This window comes from Gymnogyps californianus, chromosome 1 (assembly GCF_018139145.2).
Source record: "Gymnogyps californianus isolate 813 chromosome 1, ASM1813914v2, whole genome shotgun sequence".
NCBI lineage: Eukaryota > Metazoa > Chordata > Aves > Accipitriformes > Cathartidae > Gymnogyps > Gymnogyps californianus.
In genome coordinates, this window is record NC_059471.1 from 201292883 (window position 1) to 201307210 (window position 14328).

At 36.2% G+C, this 14328-nt stretch overlaps 1 protein-coding gene across 4 annotated transcripts in view; it reads right to left on the reverse strand.

Moving 5' to 3' along the window:
* The window catches only part of TBC1D22A (TBC1 domain family member 22A), a 202458-nt gene that overhangs the window by 89361 nt on the left and 98769 nt on the right, over positions 1–14328 (reverse strand). For all 4 annotated transcript variants that reach the window (XM_050914810.1, XM_050914805.1, XM_050914797.1 and 1 more), the window contains one exon: positions 3508–3635. In XM_050914810.1, the coding sequence (XP_050770767.1) occupies positions 3508–3635 (128 nt within the window). The remainder of the gene's footprint in view (positions 1–3507; positions 3636–14328) is intronic.

Genomic DNA, 14328 nt, shown 5'->3' on the forward strand with positions numbered 1-14328 from the left:
AACAACAGTTACCTGTCACACTAGCAAATATATAACAGCAGACTATTTAGGTGTGCTGTCATTTCCCTGAAAATCCCCTGTTGCAGTTCATGAGAAAATGGGGCCTGCTCTCAGAATGACCGATCTGGAATTTAAGCTGGAGACAGCACAATATTTGCCTTTCCACTGCAAACAGAGGAAAACATGCAGTTCAGTGAGACAAGGCATTATTTCAGCTTTGATGGGGAGAGGGGAAGACAAAGGAGACAAAACACTTTTTTCTGTGAAAACTTCATCAACAGCATCCTCTCTTTCAAGAGAGGCCACTGTTCTCTAATCCTTGGGAGGGGAGGAAAGCCATCCACTATCACCCTGGATTTCTGCAGGAAACAGGTGCGCCAGAATGCACCCCCAGTGCAGATATGAAGGAATCCGACAGTCCTGCCTGTCTTCCCATTCCTTCCACACGAAGGAATCCGACTGCCCCACCTATCCTGACCCTCTTCTGGCACCACTCCTATGCCGTTCCCGAACCATGCCGCACACTGGGACTAGAGCTGCCTGTAAACAGTGCCTTGCAAAATGCCCCATCCCTTCCTGAGAGCCACAAGGTAAGTAGTCTGAGAAAAAGCCCTCACACATCAGCAGCGTAGGGATGCATGTAGTCCCTGCTGTGGCTAATATTACTTTGCAACGTGATTAGTTCACTTTCTGTCTGAACTTATACTGCAGTTAAAGGTATTTCTGTTTACAGTAGTTTGAGAATATCGAGGGGAAAATGTCAGTACATGCACATCCTGAGTAGCCACTAAAATAGCAGAAGGCATAGGTGTGGAAATCTAAGGAGAATCCCTATGTTTTCTTACTTTCCTGCTTTAGGACACATGAAGTAGCAAAAGCAAGCCTGATAACAGCATCATGAGCTTTTGAGTACAGTGAGAAAAGCAGTTAAGCATCCATCCAGGCCCTTACAATTATTAGTAGGATTGGTCCTTCCATCTGTATCTGGAAAGCTAGATTTCTTTCAAAAATAAGATCCCCTGTTATATTTCTGCATTTACTAATTTTACATCTCTCTTTCAAATCCAACATCACAGGCCCATCCATAGCTAGACCCTCTGAAATACTTCTTTACCAATGTATCTCTAAATGACATTTTGGCCTATAGCAGGCTTTACAGTTAGAAATACGAATCAGAAGATAAAACTAACTGAACAAATTCCATCTGTAAAGTGTTTTCCATTTGGAAAGCAGCACTGCTGATACAGTTGTAAATGATTAAGTTAGAAATCATACGCAATGGAATGGCTTAGTGACAAGTTGTGTAAAAATCTATAACGTTATTGCTTAACACTTTAGCAAAAACTTTGCACAAACTTTACCGGCTCTTGTAGGTTCATTGCATTTATTATCCATGTTATCAGGTTGATAAGATCCATATTATAGGTTGATAATAAGTTTGGTATAACCACAACTGAAATCTGATAAGCAACTTGTGGAATTGCTCAAGGTTGTTTCAGAAAAAGGGTTGGTAATATAGGTGACTGTCTACATTAAGATATCCTTACTGGTTTTAAATACATTATTCACCAAGAAATGCATACAGAACAGTCTGCTAAATAACGAAACATAGAAAACAGTACAGATCTGCTGCACCTGCTGAGTCAAAACACAGAATTACTCCTTAAGCGTATTTAATATACAAAAATAATCCCACTCTAGGTATAGAATCCCATTTAGGTATTTAGGTATAAGAAACCTTCATTTAAAAGATGCACTTGGAAATCCCATGTAAATACGTAAGTATTAAGCTTTTAAATACTATAGAGAACTACTGTAATATAGCAGAATTGGCTAAAAATCAGAATTAAATAATCAGAACCACTTATTATGGATAAAGATCCCATTGAAGTGTAACTTGAGAGGTGCCTATGGACTAGCAATGAGAAAGGGTTCCTTTCAGCATGGCAACAGTTAGTTTGAGAAAGTAACCACATGCTTGGTCTTCAAAAGAAATTTCTCAATATTATCATAGAATCATAGCTCACAGATGAGCTCAAAGTGAAGTTTTGGCAAACGCTGCTATTTCTTGGGCACATATGGGTGGTTAGCTGGATTAAGGAAGAGCTTTTACATTATTTTAGCACATTGATGAGACTAATGATCAGCTACCAAATGCAATGCTAGAGTTAGAATGGTAAAAAAAAAATCTTCAGGAGTTAGAAATGCTGCAGCAATAGCAACAAAAATTATTCAACATGAGAGAAATTAGCTACAGTGAAACATTTAAATAGCTTAATCTTTCAGTTTATCAGAAAGATCTTATAAAGAATAAATATTTTCCACTGGAAGAAAATGCCAGGTAATAACAGATATTAAAATGAATAACAGATGTTATAATGAGACAAAGGAGGTAAAAGGATCCCAGATGGAAGCAATAGCCAAATTCAATCCAGAAATTTGTTGAAGATGAACAACCAAATAAAACCTGCAAGGATACCACCTCTTAGGACAGATTAACAGTAGAAGTGATAGATCCCTCATTTCTTAACATTTTCTTATCAGATTTGAATACATTCTACAAAACGCACTTCACTGAAACAATTTACTGGACTCATTAAATGAATAGCAAGCAATTTTTAACCCTCTATTAGAGGTCTGGATAGATGGTCTAAGTGGACATTCTGGCATTAAAGTGTATGAAACTAACTAAACTTCGCTACATAACGAGTAGATGTAAAGACACTGATATTTAAAGACGTTACGTCTCTTTACAAGACACAAATTATAAGTTACTCTCATATTTACTGAACTAATTCATTTGAAAAGTCTTATGGAATTTAAAATGGTTTTACTTTTCTTCCTTCTTTTTTTTGTTAATTTCAACAACAAAGACAGTAGATAAAGATATATTGTTTAAATACATAGTTAAAAATTGCAACCAGAAGCTACTGGAACTTCAAGTAACAGAACTAAGAATGGGTAAACAGTTTTTCTCTGATATCAATTCCTTCACTTGACAGTCAGGTAAGAAATTACTGAGGAAAAATAATTACCTCAACTAGAGGTCAGTAACATAAGGAGTTTTGTCTGGACAAACAATAAGACAGAAGACATGACAGAAGGATGAATGCTGAGAACTGGAGACTGGAAGCTAGTATGGGATTGAGTAGTTAAGCAGATGGGCAGTAAGAAGCCTGGAACTCACAATCGATGGAGGGCATTGATTAAACACAATTCAATGTTTTGCTTCTCTGAAGAGACAGAAGGGAATATTGACATTAACCCATGCTTTGAGTGAGTGTTCATTTTATGAGCTATCATGACATCAAGTGCTTGGTTTTGAAGGGCAAGAAGACTGAAGACATTAAATGTTTCTAAGCGGTAATGATCACTGAAGGCTTTTTCTCTTATTATGATGACTCTCAGATGACACTAAAACAAAAAGTTCAAGAAAAAACACACACAAACATACTGGCATGTCCAAAACACATTATCAGAGTTATGGAGGTTTAAAAAAGTACTTACTTGGTATGTGTCCCATAACCTGATGGTACACCGTAAAGGGACTTCTCTCATCAGCAAGTTATTCATCCAACGGAAAGCAAACTGCAAGTATTTCACCTCATGCTGATCCAAGTGCCTATGAACTTGTTCTGAAGACAGAATAAACAGACATTTTACTGCAACTTTTCTGAAGTCCTTAAGTATCAAATGTACTGTCTGAAAAAATAAAATACTCCTCCAATCTCAAGCAAATAAAATGCGGTGGTGCATGCAAACTCTTACAACTCAATGAAAATCCCCAAAATAGAAACGACTAGTTAAACATTACATTGGATTTATTTTTCTGCCTCTAGATGGCTTAAACAACTGCTCTCAGTTGTGCTATCTTAAGAAAAGATTAAGGTCAGAGCTTTACAATATGCCACAAAAAATATACAAAGTTATAAAGTGAAATGATTAGGTACATATATCCTCACTAATTTCTTAGGCTACAAATTATTTGGGGCAAGACTATAAGAAACAAGGTTTGTAAATAACATAATGGCTTCCAAAAATAAAGTCTTGGCAATAAAAAGAACACAACATTAAATTAACAAGGCGAAGAAATATAAAGAAAGTACATGTAAAGGTTGCATTCAATTGAGACAAAAAAAAAAGTAAGACTAATGTGTAGGAAATAGAGTGAGCAAATTTAAGTAATTTGCAGCTTAAATAATTTCTTAGTATAAGAAATAAATACAAATAAAAAGCAGTACAAATCAATGGTTTCTAAAGCAGTACTCATACACACTGTGTTTATTGTAGCACGTTTACTATTTGAAAGCTGTGATAATCACTTGCATGGGTTATTGCTAGAGCTAATAGAACTAATCTGCTACATAGCTTCTATGTATTTTGCAGAATTTCCTCCAAAAAGGATCACAGACGTTCTGTTAACAGGTTTCAGCTAACAGGCTCAAGTATGACATTGGTATGGTGTAAATGACAAATACTGCAGAAATGCTAATATCTTATTTTGGATAACTTTATGACAAGAAGTCTTTGTTAAAGCCTAAACAAGACATTCCTACTGTCTGTCTTTATACATTCTTGGGATATTTTGCTACACAGATCATCCTTCATCCACATTCACAGAGGTGTTTTATCAGCTCAAACAATGAGTACATGCTGATCTTACAAATTTCACATTTCTCAGAAAGATCTAAAAAGGCACTGAAATACTAAATGAACAAAAAAAAAATAATCCCAAGAGTATGGTAGCACTGTTACAGGAAACATTACCTAAAGATTAAGGTAGGAGAAGTTAAATTATACTAAATTATAATACAGACTGAAGTTGTTCAAATCACTTTTTTTTCCTCAAGGTGTATTTTGTGGCTATATGAAAGTGTCAGCCAATATGATAAAGTTGTTTCAATATGGAAGCAAGAAGTAGAAATTTTTAAATTTTAAAAACAATCAACAGTAAGCTTTTTTAAAAATAAGACCACTCACAACACATTACATCAAAGGTCCACCTATCACAACGTCCGATCTCCAGTGGTGTCTGAAAACAAATACCCATGGAAATGTATAAAGCACTGGTATTTCTCCATGGCACTTCTCAGCCTCTATCTATCTGTGGCTAAAACACTCTTCAGCAGACCTGGTATCTATGTTCCTAAAGTCATATCCTTCTGTAATATAAATATAGACAAATATATAAAACTGTATGCGTATCTTAAAACTATCTGTTACCTCTCCTGGGAACTTTTTAAAGTCATAGCTATATATAAAGATGTGTGAATCTTTAAATGATTCATTTCATTCCTATGTATAACCAGCCAATTAGATACTTGGGCTATACAATAGACCGAACTGCTACTATGGGATGTGAAAAGGTAGAGAATGAGGGTGGAGAGATAATGATCTTGTGCTCTTCCAAGTGATCTCATCAAGTCCTGGATAATACCTCTCCTTCTCTGTCATTATATGTACAGGAAAAGTACTACAGCATTACCACTGTATATTATGCCTACGTATTGTCGATATTTCTAAAATTACATGAGAACTTTGTGATGGATTTTCCACTACCCATAACAGCCTCAGCCTTCCAGTCTCAAAACCGTGTGACTAATCTTCTTCCTTCCTCTACAAACCTAATATACTCCCATCACCTTCGCACCCTTCTTTCCCAGGCTTTCTGCAAAACGCATCAGCTGCCCTAGTTGGGAGAGAGACAACAGTCAATATCAAAGCTAGTTCTGAGCTCTGCATAAAGTGAGCAACTGTGCAAGTGCAACGAGTATCTAGCTGGCACCCCAAATATAACAGCTAACTGTGGGGATTACTCTGCAGCCCTTCCTCAGCAGCATTGCTAATCTGGGTCACTTTTTTTTTTTTTAATAATCAACAAACAAGCTTTATAAAAGTTGTAGAATTCTGTACAGTGGATACTTTTCTCCCTCTGTAAAATGCTGATGAAGCAAGTCCTCAACTTGAAAAGTTATTGGAAGGAGAACACAGCTATAGTAACCATGTATGTTCTGCAACCTTAGAGAAATAGGCTTAAAAATGAAACAAGGCAGTTTATATGTAGAATTCCACATTTTGAAGACAGTATAAGCTTCAGAAGCCTCTGTATTGTCATTTTCCACACAGAGGCCTTGCATGCCTCTAACTTCTAAACATTTAGAATAGAATAGTTCAGTTGGAAGGGACCTACAACAACCATTTAGTCCAACTGCCTGAGCAGTTCAGGGCTTACCACAAGCTAAAGCATTAAGGGCATTGTCCAAACACCTCAAACACTGACAGGCATGGGGCATCGACTACCTCTCTAGGAAGCCTCTTCCAGTGTTTGACCACCCTCTCAGTAAAGAAATGCTTCCTAATGTCCAGTCTGAACCTCCCCTGGCACAGCTTTGAGCCATTCCCATGCGTCCTATCACTGGATACCAGGGAGAAGAGATCAGCACCTCCCTCTCCACTTCCCCTCCTCAGGAAGCTGTAGAGAGCAATGAGGTCGCCCCTCAGCCTCCTTTCTCCGAACTAGACAACCTCAATGTCCTTAGCTGCTCCTCATAGGACATTCCTTCCAGCCCTTTCACCAGATTTGCTGCCCTCCTCTGGACACCTTCAAGGACCTTCACACCCTTCTTAAATTGTGGGGCCCAGAACTGCATACAGTAGTCGGTGAGGCTGCACCCATGCTAAATGCAGCAGGACAATCACCTCTTTTGACCAGCTGGTTATATACTGTGTTTAATGCACCCCAGGATGAGGTTCGCCCTCTTGGCTGCCAGGGCACGCCGCTAACTCATATTGAGCCTGCTGTCGACCAGCACCCCCAGATCCCTTTCTGCAGGGCTGCTCTCCAGCCACTCTTCAAATCTATACTTGTGCCCAGCATCCCAGGTGCAGAATCTGGCATTTGTTGTTAAATTTTCAAATGTTAAATAAATCATTGATGATTGCCCAGTGCTCCAATCTATCTAGATCCCTCTGCAAGGCCTCTTGTCCCTCAAGAGAGTCAACAGCACCTCCCAGTTCAGTATCATCATCAAACTTGCTAATGGTGCATTCAACTCCTGCATCCAGATCACTAATAAGAATATTGAACAGAACCAGCCCTAGAATAGAACCTTTAAGGACAGCACTGGTGACCACTCACCAGCCAGATGTAGCCCCATTCACTATAACCCTTTGAGCTCTGCTGTTCAGCCAGTTCCTCACCCAGCGCACCATTACTAGGTCAGTTATTGAGGACAAATACAGAATTACTACCATGTGTCTGCCTTTGCTCTAGGCAAATTTAGCTGCAAGCTAAATATACTGAAGTGAGATACTATGTTAAATTTATTTTTTAAATGTCACATTTAGATACCTATACTGCAGACTACTATAATTAGATAATCCACTACATGAAGCAGGATGCAAAAAAAGTCAGTTTTATTTCTAACTGAAGTTACTAACTCACAAACATTTTTCTTCTTCACACAGCAGAAACAAATTTCATTTGGTTGCTTGCAGCCATTGAAAGTAAGAAATGAAGAACAATAAATTTAAATTTTCCATTTCAATGAAAATAAGTACGTGTGTGCAATGAACAAGCAAGATATATAATTACTGTCAGCTTTCAGACTTCAAGTGTTTTACAAAAAATACTTCTGCAGTTTCTGACAGTAAAATTATTTTACAGTTTTAAAAAAAAGATAGTTCTTTTATCAAAATTCAAAAGTAAGAAGAATTATATTTAATATGTTTCCCAATACTTTCAATAAATCTATACATAAAGTTTTGGTGAAGCAAGTCTTCTGATTAAAGAATAAAATACTTTATACAGATGCATTCCAAAGTAGCATATCGCCAAAAATATGTATTTTGTACATAAAAAGCATTTATAGCTATTTATAATTTTAATAAACAAACTTATTGGATATATTAGTTTGAATGATAACATTTAGCCACCTTAAACAGATGCTTCTCATGGCAGAAGGACCTATACACATAAAATATTTATTGTTGATGTTTAACGTCAGCTTCTCATGCTTTTTTACTGATTTCAAAATTAAAGTTGTATGTGACTACAGAATCACAAACTAAAGCCACAGTTAAGGACAGAAATAACCTGTACTAAAGCATGACTTAACTGCTGTCCTGACTGGGGGATACAGTCAGAATGAGTGCCTAGGCAAGTTTATACAGAAGCAAAGACGAACCACAAAATAATAGTAAAATTATGTGTGAACTGCCAAATTACAGTGGCACAGCATGGTGTCACCACATCCAGCTGTATAATTTGTTACTTCAGAATATTAGCCTTTTGGTGTTGACCTTTACCTAAAGATTCCTATCAGCCCTAGCAATCTTTTCTGATGTTTGACTTTAGACCTAGTTTTGACATTTTTGAAAAGTATTTAAAGTTCATTTTTTACTCATATTTCATGAGTAATGATGAAATGGGCACTTAATTTTTAACTCCATTTTATCAATACTTTATACATATTTCATTGTAAATATAAAAAACGCTAATTGTTAAAAGTTATCTGAAATGCAGTTAAGCTAAGAATCTCTGATGAATAGGCCTTTTAGTTCAACAAAAGGAAGAAAAGTGTGTATTTCTCATGAAGAGCCAGACAATTCTTCTTGAAAAGCATACACTACCTACAAGAGTAACTCTCCTCTGGTACCAATCCAAAATGAACTCTAGCAGGATTTTCTGCTTTCTGGACCATGCCAATAAAGGCAAGCATTATAGACTAACCATTCAGAGACTAACATAATGGAAGACAAGCCAAAGAAAGCAAACAGCGTGAAGCACTGACACATTTCAGAAAACAATTTCCACTTCTACTACAGATGAGAATCTCCACTGTCTGATTCTCTTTGTTTTTTAATTAGTCACCTTGTTATTTTTAAGAACAACTGACATTGCAAAGAAATAAACAAACATCATAATCTATAAACTTAGAGATAATAACACAGGCAGCTATTAAGAAAGCTTGACACCCAGAAGAACCATTGTTTCAAAACTTAAACCACTTTCATTTTGAAATACATGAAGTCTCTTGCAGAATTAACATAGGAGCCTGTCTTTAATTCTCTATTGATTCTTTTGGAAGGTTCCCTGTATGAAAATATGAATCTAACAATGACAAGAAGTTTTTTAAAACAAACAAAAAAAAATCCCAACATTTCTTTGGCAGGTAATAAACTTATGGAGGAACCTAGCAGAGACAGAACTACTATGCATAACTAAGAATTATTTCAGAGATACTCAAGGACTTCAGTCACTATTTTATTCATGTTTTTTTTCCTTAATTAACTCTTGCTATTAAATACAACTTAACTTCTTTCCAGACACCGTTTAAAAAACTGATTAATAGACCAGTGAGATCCAAATTTCTCCTCTTGTCTTCTCTCCATCGGTAAGAAAGATAAAAATCCAGCTAGTTTTCAGCTGCAGAATTTGACAGGAATTCGATAGAATTTGTTCTTTTCCTTAGGAAGCAGTTTTGAAAAAAATTTAATCAGTTGAATTTAAAATCCAGACACCTTTCATCCTACGTTAGGTCAAACATAGTAAGAAATTATTATTTATGACTTAACTCATTCAATTTGACAGTTAATGGTGACAATGAAGCTTCATAACACAGGTTATAGCAAATCCATATTTAAATTTTTAAAATGTCCTGTGACAAATAGCCAAAATATTACAATGTTTGCCATTTCATTACCTCATGGTTGATCAGATTTCTCCCATACGCTACCATGCAAACATTCACCTTTTACTAGAGACATCAGATGATCAGTTAAATTTTGCCACTGATTATTAGAAGGATTAATTTTAAAAAAGAAAATCACGTGGTTTAGTCTCAAATTCATTCACAAGGGATGTGCTTGCAAGCCTGGAATTTGTCTGACCATTAGATTAAAACCAGTAAACTGCACTGCCACAATTTGTGTGTGTGCTGTTTTTGGCTGGGGTAGAGTTATTTTTCTTCATAGTAGCTCGTATGGGGCTATGTTTTGGATTTGTGCTGGAAACAGTGTTGATCATACAGGGATGTTTTCCTTATTGCTGAGCAGTGCTTACACAGAGTCAAGGCCTTTTCTGCCTCTCACCCCACCCCACCAGCGAGGAGGCTGGGGGTGCACAAGCAGTTGGGAGGGGACACAGCCGGGACAGCTGACCCCAACTGGCCAAAGGGATAATCCATACCATATGACGTTACGCTCAGCATATAAAGCTGGGGAAAGAAGGAGGAAGGGGGAGAACTTCGGAATGATGGTGTTTGTGTTCCCAAGTAACCATTACGCTTGATGGAGCCCTGCTTTCCCGGAGCAGGCTGAACACCTGCCTGCCGATGGGAAGTGGTGAATGAATTCCTTGTTTTGCTTTGCTTGTGTGCGCGGCTTTTGCTTTACCTCTTAAACTGTCTTTATCTCAACCCATGAGTTTTCTCACTTTTACTCTTCCAATTCTCTCCCCCATCTCACCAAGGGGGGAGTGAGTGAGCAGCTGTGTGGTGCTTAGTTGCCGCCTGGGGTTAAATCATGACAATGTGATATTGAGTAGGCAACAATGAAGTTTCCCTCCTTGTGCAATATTGCAACTTCTAGACTACAGAAAAGTTTTCACGGCCCAGCCCATTACAAGTATGAGATACTATGTACAATCTAAGTAAATAGTGTAAAGTAACATTTCTTTTCCAGTTGCTTCATAATACTGTGACTTGATACTTGACTGACAGCTTCCAAGTACGTTTCCCTCTACAAAACTTCAGTACTGTTTTCTTAACTGTGCAAAGCAACCAACCAACTAGATTTTATTCTACTTAATGCAGTACTATAGCAGGCATTTATTTCTACTTCGCTGAACTTTCTAAAAGTCTGGGTAGCTATTAAAAAAGACAGTATTGTAACACAAATAAACTACATAATCTAGAAGAACACTGCTTACTAGAAGTGGTGTTACTCACAAGGGTTGTCCCTGAAAGCCTGCACTCATGAGACCAGAAACTCCCGAAAAGCAGTGACTGCTTAAGGTTCACCCCCAAGTTACCACAGACATTTCATAAAACTGGTTTTCATAAGTATTGCCTGCAAGCTTCCAGATGTCCTTAGGGAACAAGCATCCCTTTGATCGTGTTAGCCCCCATATGGATATGGTCATCCATGCCTGTCTTCCATCATTTTGCAGCACATTTTGCTCCAGGCTAGACTCCTAGACAGCTGATTAACATGGAGCAGTTCACGCAACTTCATTCATTCAGTTAGGGACTCCACAACCAACATATCCACCACCAGCTCACGAGTACTATCCATTCAGTCAATATAGTAATAAAATGTTGAAATCTTTTCTACTACGCCTAGATTCTTTAAACTTTGCCATTTGCTTAAAATTATAGCTCCCACATACTGAACCTTGCTGTCCAAAAGAAGGAACTTTGTCATCAGTAAATGACTGCTTTCTTTTTGAGTACTCTACCTACCGAAAGCAAATTTTGTATTTCATTCTCTCTCTTCCTGAATAATTTCTACATTGTTCAAAGCCAGTATGTTTATGGAAGACAAAGGTAAGAGTTTGGAGTAAAATCTGAACGCCAGATGTTGCCAGATGCAGATTAAGGCTTACAACCCCCCAACCTGAATTAATGAAAGTCTGAACAAAAGTAATTCTGTCAAGACTACAGCTTAGCAATGAGTTATTATTAGTTATGGATATTAATTTTTATTAATATACATTAATAACAAAAGAAGTTCCTGATGAGTGAAAAAGACATTCAAAAGATCATAAATGTGCACTTAAAGACAAGATCTCATTATGATACACAATTCTGCTTCAAGTAATAGTAGGGATCCAAGTAAAAGATTTACATGCTGATTATATCTTGCTCCAGAATTAGTTTGCTTTTTATAACTGGCTAAAATCATCCATTGTAAGAATTATAATAAAAGCATTTTAAAAAAAATAAATTGAGAAGTCCTGTACAAAATGAAAAGACGACTGGTAGAAAACCAGAAATATTACCAAATTATATTCTCCTCATGGCCTACAATGTAGAGATAATGGTCTATTTGAATTTAGCTCACTAAATGTACAGCTAGTAGCTATGACTGAGAAATATCTTCTTCATACACAAAAGATACAGCCGATACTCCAATACTAAAAAGCCCAAGACGCTGATCCCAAAGCAAAAGAAGAAAACACTAGTTGCCTCAGGGAATCAAATGCAAGTAACAATTCTGTGGTATCCAATGCAAAATAGAGGAAACTATTAGGAAAAATTTAGTAGCAATCAAGGAAGATCTACCGCTCTACCTAAAAGTTAAAAATACATCCTGTGTTTCCAGGTGGAACTCAAACTTAATATTCAAAGTGCAATAAACAACAGTGAGAAATATGTTTGATGAGACACTTCTACTTCCAGGTAGCATTCACTGGACTTCCGTAGCCTGTTCTTCTAAATCATAACTGTGTGCATTCATAACAGGGTTTATGCCTAACACTTTTTAAATTCCCCATCATGTTAAACTTTTTTCTTCCCTTTATTTTTAATTTGCCATGAAAATAGTAAGTTTTGGCTATTTAAAAGTTAAAGTGCTTACAGAGGTCAGGAATTTACAAATGATTTTATAATCAGTCTCAACTCTTGCTAAGATCTCTGAACTCTGTACTAGCATACAAATATAATCTCCATGGTAAAACATAAAAATATGATTTAAAAGATATATTAAATAATTATAATGCCCAGCGAGCAGCACTTAAGAGTGGATTAAAGTATAATACAGTAATTACAACCATAAAATCAGATAAAAAATAACTACTGGTGAGCTAAATAAGATGGCTTTGTTAAAATGAAAAAGAGCTTTATGGCACAAATTAATTAAAGCAATTATGAAATGCTTACAAGATTTTTAATCACTTCAGCACCAAGCTGACATAAAGATGGACTGACAGAGAAGGTCCTTATTAATCACTGATTTTCAACAGCAGCAGTAAACTCTAAATAAATCTATGTCCATTTCCAATTCAAAATGCTTCCGCATGGTTAAAGAACACCAGTCTTTCCAACTATTACAATTAGAGCTCTTTTTTCCAGATACTTCAACACAACCCTAGTTCAAAATTATAGGTGTCAGTAAAATGTTTTACAATATAATTAAACATGAACATAATTTTGCACACACAATTAAGTATTCTTTAACCATACTTTAAAAAAATCATTAGCATGATTGAATACGTAATGAAGATTGATCAAATGTCACCTATTACCACAGTTTCATCATCGGTTCATTGTATGAACACTCAAGATTCAAATTAAAAACCAAACAAATTAGTTAATCTGTATATATCACAGTATATTGAGCAGATCACTTGTTCTGTGAGTTGACATACTAGTCTTGGTTGATATTTTGCCTTTTTGAGATTTAGATTTTCCTAAACAAAAAAGGAAAACAATTTTTCTCTGCAGTTTAAAAAGTTCAATCCATACAGAAACTGAATGTCCTTTAGAAACTATGGAAGTATCAAAACTGCTCAATAGGAATCTCTAAGTATTTTGGGGCTTAACTCATCATATGAAATTAAGTTCTGAGCAGAACCATGAAACGTTCCTGTTTGAAGCATTGGACAGTTCTATGGGAATAGGCACCTTTATCTCTTCGGACAAGAACCTGCTGAATGCCACACATCAACGCAACGTTCAGAGGAGTAACTGTAGGAATCCCAAGTGAAGTCTGGACATTTAAAACTTTGGCAGCCCAGAAAGAACACACAGCTCTTAAATCAACCCAGACATTAGAAAGGAAAATTCCACTGGCGCTAATCCTGTTCTAATGAAGGAAGTTTTATAAACATCTCCAATTAAATAAGAAACCATAACATCATATATAAATATTAAGAATTATATCAACCAACCTTTTAGACACATCTACAGTAAGTATTTCAAAGCATGAGAAGTACACAAAATGGTACAATTAAATAAGCTCTTTCACTGTGGATAAACAAAAATACATGTAAAAATGAAAATTTTTTCATTGATTATGTGTCATGAAGAACTTGACCTGCATCATATATACACAACACATATAAATATTTACAAGAGATTCATCTTTTAGATTTCTATGTGCATAAATATCAAAAAATATATGCCAAGTATAAATTTAAGGCCATGAAATGAAAGTACTTAATTACAAGTCCTTACTTGTGGCATTATCTACAGAACTGGAGACAACTGACCAACCAAGACATTTGTAACCCAAGACAGAAATAAGTAAATAAAGATTAGTGGAGCCAAGATTAATTTGTTCAGAACACTAGAACAAAATGCATTATCTAATTTGTATTTCATTTGA